Source organism: Mauremys reevesii, linkage group 4, assembly GCF_016161935.1.
Source record: "Mauremys reevesii isolate NIE-2019 linkage group 4, ASM1616193v1, whole genome shotgun sequence".
In the NCBI taxonomy this organism is placed as follows: Eukaryota; Metazoa; Chordata; order Testudines; family Geoemydidae; genus Mauremys; species Mauremys reevesii.
In genome coordinates, this window is record NC_052626.1 from 131,758,061 (window position 1) to 131,768,105 (window position 10,045).

The 10,045-nt window shown below is 44.4% G+C and overlaps 1 protein-coding gene across 1 annotated transcript; it reads left to right on the plus strand.

Moving 5' to 3' along the window:
* Positions 1-3,040: 3,040 nt before the first annotated feature.
* Positions 3,041-7,610, plus strand: SNRPE (small nuclear ribonucleoprotein polypeptide E). The gene is made up of 5 exons (XM_039533528.1): positions 3,041-3,223; positions 4,036-4,062; positions 5,007-5,069; positions 5,422-5,500; positions 7,186-7,610. Exons 1-5 carry the CDS (start codon positions 3,170-3,172, stop codon positions 7,239-7,241), a joined length of 279 nt encoding a protein of 92 aa, XP_039389462.1. The 5' UTR covers positions 3,041-3,169; the 3' UTR covers positions 7,242-7,610.
* The last annotated feature ends 2,435 nt before the right edge of the window (positions 7,611-10,045 follow it).

Below are 10,045 nucleotides of genomic sequence, written 5' to 3' on the forward strand. Positions count from 1 at the left end.
TGGTACTTTTTGTTGACTGAGTAAGGTCCTGGGGCAAGTGGTGTAACCCCTCGTGGTCTGCTGCACATCAGTAAATTGAAAATGGGTCTTAAAAGTGCCTCTCATTTCCAAGAATCTCTTCCCTCTTCTGCTGACTTTTCTTCTGCTGAGAAGCAGTAGCTGCTGGCACTGATGGGGAAAAAACTTTCAGCTTTCTTTGAACCCCAGTTCGCTGTATAGGCTTGTCTGATTTGATGTAGCACTATGCTGGAATTCAGCCAATAGGAAGCACGTGTCAAGTCAGGCAAGTCTTAGAAAAGTGTTCTATAGTGGTCAGAGCAAACTCTGTGCCCTCCCCTGTCCTGTGGGATACCTTTCTCTCTTCTCACCCTCATTTCTCTCTAACTCCCCCCTCTTCCCCCCCGCCTGAACTAATCATTTAGGAAGTACACACCTGGGGTTGGGATGTTAGGAAAACTAGTCTTCTGTGCTTGACAGTCCATTTGTCTGAACTGTGTACATGGAGAGAACGGTTGAGATTGGGGTGTATTGAGTATCCTGTCACCTTATGTTCATTTTGACTTCTTTTTTTTAATTTTCTTAAATGTTCAACAAGCTAGTCCTTTCCGACTTTGAGCTGTGAGGATATAGGTGAGGCAAGGCTTTTGCTGCTGGCAGGCTTTAAAAAATATATATAATTGTATTGTAAATATTTTGTCTTTGAAAGAAAACAGATACATGATTTCATAATCCACTGTGATGTCTTAGTTCTTATAGGGAAGATTTGAACCAAAACCAATTTTTAAATTAAAAAGCCCACTCCTGAAGAAACTGCTGTTAGTTCTAGGAGGGACACCACGCAGGAAGCTTCATCCCAAAGAAGCCGAAAAGCAACAACCCTCCATCCTGCTGAAGGACTTTTCACAATGAGACTTCTGGTTGCTTGTGCACAAATGGAAGCAACTTTCAGAGAGAGACATATGTATGAGAGATTGTGATCTAAAAATCTTTTCCCTGCTGTTTGTTATCTCCCTGTGTTTAAGCAGAATATTCCGTTCCATTGTCAGCTTTGTTCACTTCCTTCTCTGGATGAGAAGTCCTGTCTACGAAGGCAGAATTTTATGTATGCCATTACTTCTGTAAATATTTTATTCTTTCTTTTTCTATTTAGTTTGTATTTAAGGCATTGTCTTACATGTAATCTGAATCATACATGTTCACCATGAGTTGGGCTGTTCATGAAAAACATTACTCGTGTTTTTAAATAAAGCTGATGTAGGAAGTCTTATTTCAGATGTTCTCTGTGTATTTGGGTAAGATGCAGAGGTGGGCAGTAAGTGCAAACAAAAGGGTCTTTTGGTTTCTACAACCAATAATTTCTTTAAAATGTTAGCAGTAGAGGAAATGGTATGTCCCAGTGGTAGGGTATGCAGAGAGGAGAGTCAGGGTCAACATGCAAACAATGGAAGAGGCAGCGTGACTGTGTGTGGAATTCACAATACTTAACTCCTTTAATCTCAAAGTACTTCACAAAACTGGGAGACACAGAAAGTGAAGTGACTTTCCCAAAGTAACAGAGCACGGTTGGTGCCAGAGCTGGGCATACATTTAGGCCTCCAAATGGAGGGGGTGAAGCCACTTGAAAAGTCTTAATGTGTTTGCATTCCTCAACTTCATAATGTTGCCGGCCCAAAAGGCCTGAGGCAGCAAACAGTGGTTCGTTGCCCGGTGTGCTTCGTTCCAAATAACACACCAAGGTGGAGAATGCAGAAAAAGTTTAATTGAGCCCAAATAAAGGTGCAAGGGAGATATTACAATCTCAAATCCTGCACACAGATGCAAGCTGTGTGTCTCTTCTTATACATGACTTCAGCCAGGCATCCTCATTACCCCCCACTAGTCTCCTCCCCCCTCCTATATAGTACACACATTGTATAGTTAACAATTAAATCATCCTTGACAGCAAACAATTCATCTCCTAACTTTTCAAGGCTGTTACCTTGGTTTACTTTCGGATTTATTACTTTACCCCCCTCCCCTCCTCCTCCTCCTAAGCTAGATACAAACAGGCTTTCAGTGTTACACTGATAAGGAGCAGTTACACATTCCATTCTCAATTCTAACCTGGGAGTTCAATCAGAGTTTAGACATGGAGGCACTCTGGACAAACATAGCATTAACTTTGGTTCATTCAGGCCTGGTACAGAAAAGCTTCATTAATACTGTGGTTTTCCACCCTCCTGAGTTATCTAGGGCTATGCCTAATGGCACCAACAATAATATCTTCTGCAAGTGAGAGTGGTTGTATTACTCCAATGTACACCTGACAAACTGCAGTGATAACACACATGTATAGCTGGGGACAGATCTACTTAGGTGTGAGGGAAAAAAAGGACAGCTAGACAGCCATACTGCACCCCCCGTGCACCCACCGTGCAAAGGTTCATCTGAACCTGAGCATCCATACAATCCACTGCAAGGCTTTCAGTGAAGATGCAAGGTCAAGTGAGTGGAATTTAAGGGTGGTGTCTCGCTGAGATGTATGACTATGAATTATGCAAGTGGCCTTGAGTGTCGTCTTTTGGTCTAAAAGCTCTTTTTATTGTTGAAAAATACTCCTCAAAGGATCCTAGTGGGGTGAGGCTCCTGCCCTACTTATCTCTGCAAATGGCAACCATCCTTCAGCATTTGGACTTGCCTGCCTGAATAAGGGGGATGTCAGGGTCACTCAGTGCACCCCGCCTGGCCCTGCCCCATGCCTGTGTTGCATGCACCCTACAGGCTATGGGCCTGTGCTCTGTGCAGGGGCTCTGAACAGCCAGAGCTGAATTCCCAGGTTGGGGGGGCCTTGTCTGCACCTGGGCCGGGTTGCTGGAGGGCCTGGCCTGCAGTGGGGCTCGTGCCCCCAGCCAGAGGACAACACGGGCCTCGAACCTGCTTCGGGAGGCCGCGCACCGCCTATGGGCAGAGGCCCTATGAGAGGCGGGACGGAGAGTCCTCCAGTGTGCTAGAGTGGCGGCGGCGGCGGGGGGGGAGAAAGGGTTCCCAGCGTTCCACAGGCAGGCCCCGGTGGCTTCCGGTCTTCACCGGAAGTCTTTGAGCTGCAGCAGCGCGCGCGTGTGGGCTGCTGGTGGTAACGGTTTCTTTCCGGTCTCTCTCTCCGTCTGTTGGCTGAGGCTCGCTCGCGGCCATGGCGTATCGCGGGCAGGGCCAGAAGGTGCAGAAGGTGATGGTGCAGCCCATCGTATCCTGCCGCGGGGGAAGTGACGGGGAGAGGGGAGAATGAGGGGAGGCCGGGGAGGAGATATGGGGACTGGCGGGAAGGAGAGCGGGGAATGGGGGCCGTGGCTGGCTGGGGCTGGCGGGAAGGAGAGGGAGTGAGGGGGCCGGGAGGAGATATGGGGGCTGGCGGGAAGGAGAGCGGGGAATGGGGGCCGGGAGGGGAGGAGATGGGGGTGGGAAGGAGAGGGGAAGTGAGGGGCCGTGGCTGGCTGGGGAGGAAGTGAAGGGGCTGGGGGAGGAGGAGATATGGGGCTGGTGGGAAGGAGAGCGGGGAATGAGGGGGCCGTGGCTGGCTGGGGGGCTGGTGGGAAGGAGAGGGGGGGAGTGAGGGGGCCGGGGTGGGGAGGAGATGAGGGGGGCTGATGGGACAGAGAGAGGGGAGTGAGGGGGCGGGGCTGGCTGGGGGGAGGGGGAGGTGAGGGAGCCGGGAGGGGAGTGAGGATGCCAGGTGGTGGAGGCTGAGATCGGGGTTGCCATGTAGCCCCTCACCCTGGCATTACGTGCTGGGGGTCAGGGAGTCTCCTCTTCCAAGCACCTGGGATGTGGCCTGGGTGTACCAGGAAGGGGCCGCTCTTTATCAGAATCCAAGGGGGAATCGGTGTGTTCAATGCCAACCAGACTTCTTCCCCTCCCCTCCAAGAAACAAACAGTGATTTGCCTAAAAATAAAGAGCTTGTACTGTGGGAACTTTGGTTATAACCAGATGAGTTGTTACAGTGACACATGTTGTGCTGGGAGCTGCTTCTGTGCTTTTCCTTAAGTGCTGTGTAACAGAACCTCATCTTCAGGTACCTGCAGAATGTAAGTAATGCTGTCTATCTATGAGCTCCTTGTGTGATTGTAAATATGATCCAAAACATGCTTTTAGCCATGGTAATGTTGCTGAGGTTTATATCGGATACATCCTATCTTTGGGATGGGGAAGGATTCTTTCTTCTTCAGCAAGGAGCTGGGATTCATAAACTGATCAGTTTCTTCCTTCTCTAGCTAATAATAGTACTGATAATACTTGACATTAGCTCTTAAGGTTTTTTTTGGTGTTTGTACTGAATAGCTTCTTACCACCCAACCGCACTGTGGGTCTAAGTTTTTAATATTTTGTTAGCATGCCAAGAAATAGTAATTCATACTAAAGGTTTGATCCTAAGGTAAAGTGTACAATGATGTACTTGTGTGTATAGACCCTGGCAACCCAACACGATCTGAATACAGATGTCAGGTTCAGGTTAGGTTGGATGTTACTTGTATAACATACATTGAGGTGCAGCTCAGATCGGATAGGTTCTTATCACTGATTGTGTTGACTGCCCTAGACCCTTGCAACCTGACCTAAACCCAGTGGGACCTGACTACAAGTGTTGGAGTTGGGTATGAAAACAATTAAATACAGTACTCTTGGGGTCGGGTTGGATTTGGGTCGGGCTTTAAAATTAGGCCTGAGCAGACTTCTACTACTGTTTATCTTCTAAAATGTATTCCTTTACATGCTTACAAATCCTCAATAATTGGAGAGAAAACATGCCTTTTTATTTATAAGATGCCCCAGGGCAACATTGAGTCCTAATTTGGGTGTCATACCTTGTGTCTTCTTATAGAAACCACAACAAATATTTTTAATAACTACTTACAGCGTGGCAAACAGATAATATTATTGTGTATACCAATGAGTAACTGTTGCTTGGAGTACTTGTGCTAATAATGTGCTTTCTTATCTTCCCCCTTCCTCCCCGCCCATGATTTTGCAGAGGTCCAGGATTCAGGTGTGGCTCTATGAACAGGTGAACATGCGGATAGAAGGCTGTATCATTGTGAGTGTGATGTTATAGGCACTTTGCATCGTTAATTTGTTTTTCCAGTTCACAAGTTCCATTTGCAACTCCCCAAGAAAAATTAGTACAGTGAAGTAATAACATCCCCCCGACCCCCAGTTTTCCAAGCAGTCATCTTACTCAGATCCTTTTAATCATAGCATCATAGGACTGGAAGGGACCTCAAGATGTCATCTAGGCCAGCCCCCTGCACTCATGGCAGGACTAAGTATTATCTGGACCATTCCTGACAGGTGTTTGTCTGTGCCCCTCTTAGTGAAAGCAACTCCTGCTGTTGAGGCTTGAGACCAGGCGATTTTGTTCACTAACCACTGTTGTTGTTGTTTCTTAGGGTTTTGATGAATACATGAACCTGGTTCTGGATGATGCAGAGGAGATACACTCAAAAACAAAAGCAAGGAAACAGCTGGGTAAGCCTGCATGGTTTAAATGATTTATGGCACTAAGCTGCATATATGAACCTTATGTGCAGCAGCGATATAAAATACAGAGCAAATGCATAGCTTTGACTGAAGGATAGTGAAACCCATTGGGAAGATTCTTAGTTCTGCTATCTGCTGTAGGTTAACTGTGTTGGGATTAGAGAGTTGATGAATGTTCCATTCTGATTGGCTGTGTGCCAGAATCCAGCACTTCTCAAAGAGTGAGTCAGTCCTAAAATGAATCTGAATCTTTAAAAAGGTGGCTTAATAAACAGCAGCTCTCTGCCCTCTCTTGGGTGTCAGAGTGGCTGGAGGAGGCCAATCTAAACTCCATACTCCCATATCTCTGTCTGTACTATTGTATTAATTGGAAGTATAATTTACCCCTTCACGTAACACTGAAGCTAGGGGTGACCCAATGAAATTGATAGGCAGCATGTTTAAAACAAATGAAAGAAAGCATTTCTTCATACAATGCACAGTCAACCCGTGGAACTCATTGCCAAGGGATGTTCTGAAGGCCCAAAGTACAGCAGGATTCAGAAAAGAATTAGGTAAATTCATGGAGGATAGGTCCATCAATGGCTAATAGCAGAGATGGTCAGGGACAAAATCCTATTTACTGGATGTCCCTGAACCTCTGACTGCGAGAAGCTGAGGCTGAACAACCGGGGATGGATCACTCTATAATTGTCCTGTTCTCTTCATTCCCTCTGAAGCCTCTGGCAACAGCCACTGTCGGAAGGCTGGATATTGAGCTCCATGGACCATTGGTTTGATTTAGCATGGCCATTCTTATGTTTTTAATTAATTTAAATACAACAGTCCTAATACCCTCCCCACATACTCGGTATGTCTACACAACAAATTAAAACCTATGGCTGGCTCATACAAGCTCACAACTGCTCGGGCTGCAGGGTTGTTTCATTGCTGTGTAGGCTTCTGGGCCCAAGCTGGAGCCCAGGCTGTAGGACCCTGCGAGGTGGGAGGGTCCTAGGCTCAAGCTGGAGCCTGAGCCCGGACATCTACACAGCAGTGAGACAGCCCCAAAGCCCTAGCCCTGTGAGCCCAAGGTGGCTGGCATGGGCCAGCCACGGGTGTCTAGTTGCTATGTAGACGTACCACTGTCACCTTGTCCCATCACCCTTCTGAGTCAGTACAGGAAACTCTTTTGCCGCTGCCATTCCCACCGTGTTTGGATTTGGTATTCACCATTTGCCAAGTACCAAAGATAAACAGTGAATCTGAAAACAGTGATGTCTTCCGATTCCCAGCCAGGATGGCTTTTATTGCGATACACTCTGGTTTATTTTAAGGAAGCAGAGTACGGGGCTCAAGATAGTACTGATACCCTGCAATGCAGTGAATCTCATATATATCAGTCATATACTGTGGAGAGAGGATCGCCATAGATTTATAGGCTTGTAGCTCTGTGCTGCATGCAGAGGGATAATCTGTCTATGTATTATCTTAATTTACTGTACTGAAAGGAAACTTCTGAGCTGTACTGCAGTCTTTCCCATGGTAAGTGTTAATAGAAAGAAGCATTATACAGGCACCATGCAGACCTCTTTTTGAAAGATTTTCTGCAACAAAATTTTCTGCAAGTTAGATATTGCATGACCTGAGGATAATCTCTCTAACTGCCATTTCCGTTCTCCTTTGTGTTGCAGGTCGGATCATGTTAAAGGGGGACAATATTACTCTTCTACAAAGTGTTTCTAACTAGACTTGTCATTCAGAGGGTGGAATGCACTAAAGAGTGTTCTGAACTAGAATTTTCAGTCAATATGTGGGGCGGACTAAACATTATTATAAACAAGAGTCACTGTGCTGGGAAAGTGGATGGTGTTTTGAAAATAAAAAAACTCCAAATGAGCTTGATTTGAAAAGAGTAAAAACAGTAACTTAGCTGATATCTTTCCTTACCTTTGATAGTAAGATTTTTTACATTAGAGTATCAATTAACGTCGGAGTTAAATACAATTTTTATGTTAACTGTGAACTTAAATTTATTTGATCTCATGCGTACATACCTCCCTCACTGTTTTTGTTGGGGGGAAATATGTAATCTGAAATAAACCTTTTTTTCTTAAAATGGATCTGTTCAATTTCTGATAGGGAAAAAAATCTTTGTACGTTCTGGAACAATAACAATGCACCATCTGACTTGTTCAGTAGAATACCAGAGCCACATGCAGTCTCTAGACTGTAGAGATCCAGTAAAATTAGGATGGAATTTTTCTAGGAATTTAGCATTGCTATTCTCTACCAACATATCTCAGTTGCGTGAGGAGAGCTTTAACTGATAAAACAGTATAAAATTTCTTGAGAATCTACATAGAAGTACTTGTTGGTAAAGGATTATTTCTACAGTTAAGTATGTTACTATGCTGGGAAGGGCTCCAGGAATTTCATTAAAGCATTTAACAAACAATGCTCAATCCTCACACTTGCCAATGTAATTAAGTATTATCCTCTTGTTTGAGTGGGGAAATTTAAGCAGAGAGGCTAAGTAGTTGACCCAAGATCACAGAGAGGGAGTCCGTGTCAGAGCCAGGATTAAAACTGGAGAGTTCCTGTGGTCAGATCACTAAACAATTTAGAAATATCTGAGATGTTTGGGTTTTTAATATTTTCTTCAATTTTTAATTTGGGAGTAATGTGCTGTCTGTATGGGGATCTGCTGGATGGTTTGCTTGGGGATCTGTGAGATGGATGCATTTTCTTTTACTCCTATATGCTTCCTGGTGCAGATACCACTATTAGACCCCTTCTGCTGCTTTTCCAATTAAAACAAAGAAAGTTTAGTCTGATACCTCTGTGATGGAGGATTTCTTGGCGCTGTGGAGACACAAGTCTTGATTTGAGGGCTACAGTAACAATCATTTAGACTGGAGTAATTTAGTCAACATTCAGTTATCAAAACATAGTTTTGCATATAGTTGTTATCCTGCAAACCAGTGAATTCAGAGAAATTCAGAAGAAAACTGCCCCTGTTCATGGAAATATAACACATGCAGTTCAACAGCGGACAGTTAAAATACTCATAATCTATTTTGGCCAAGTCTATGGCAGGGGACCATTGGGAAAAAATGTTCTCCCTTTCAAGTTTTTTTTTTTTTTTTAAAAGCCATGCATTTTTTGTTGCTGCTGCTGTCAGCTACTTCTCTCTCTCTCTTATTATTCATCCCAGACCTGGAGAAATACAGCAACTGAGGCTTTGCTGGATTGTGTACAATTATTTGTCTATCTTGTTTGCATCTGAAATAATTTTGATGCAGTTCCAGCATAGGTACTTTCACCCATTTCACTAAGGTATTCTACAGAGAAATTGTAACACCTTTTATCAGGCTTAAAGCTATGATGATCGAATGGGACATGTTACCACAATATGGTAGCTGAAACAAAATCAGGCATACTACCTGCTAACAAAAGAATTGGTATTTTGTATCAGTTTTCATGAGTTTCAAAGGGTTCTGCACAAACAGCAACAGAAAGGTACATGTCTTGTGCAGACACAAATGTTAGACCATCTGTGGATGAACGCAGTTAAACATTGCCAAGGACTAGGTATGGAAGGCATAGAATAGTAACTGGGTTCCCCTGTGTCTGCTTTACATGGATCCTCAAGATGCTCGTTGAAGTTTTACAAGGCAGTAAATAACTATGGGATTCTCTCGATTAATAGTTTATGGGGCTACAGTTGCTGGGTATTTATGATACCTCATGGTGCCTGCAAATTCCACCTGATTAACTAGATGCAGGTGCAAAGGCAAATCAGGGCCTTGAGACTAATCCTTATGCCTAAAATATTTCAGCTCCATGTTTCTGAAGCAATACTTTTTCTCTCCAAATATGTGAGGAAAATGTCATACAAGGATAAAAGGGCAGTGTGAAACATGGAGATCAGAAAAGGATATTTACCAGAGGGGGGAGAGTGTAAAGATTCATGCCATGAATCCAATGAACATAAGGTCAATGAAATAAAGAATGTCTCAGTGCTCATAAAGGGGTCTATCCCTTTCCAAAAAGAACGGAGGAGTACTTGTGGCACCTTAGAGACCAACAAATTTATTTCCAGTCGCTGTGGCAGAAAAGTAGACTAGTAGGAGAAACAGCTCACTGTTACCAGCAGTGCTGCTTCCTGCTCCAAATCACGCATTTCAAGATGCTCTCAATGCTGCGTGCCGCTCCTCCGCTGCTTGATGCTATCAGACTGATCCTGTATCTTAAATTCATTTGCAGTAGTCCGATGATGAGTGGAAGGAAGTCTAGACTAATCATAAGGCATGTCACAGCTGATGATAAACATTCTACCAAAATAGACTGATTGTATTGTAAGTGAGCTGCAGGGGTAATTAGAAGCTTCCTCAGAGGGAAGCTGTGAAAAATGCAGAAACCCTGTATTGGAGTGTAAGCATATGTGCACATAGGGGATCTGGTCCATGAGTGGGGCTTCTAAGGCACTAGTGAAATACTCACCTGTCCTTATAAGTGACTTCTCCACATCTGTGAGAATGGTACAAGTCT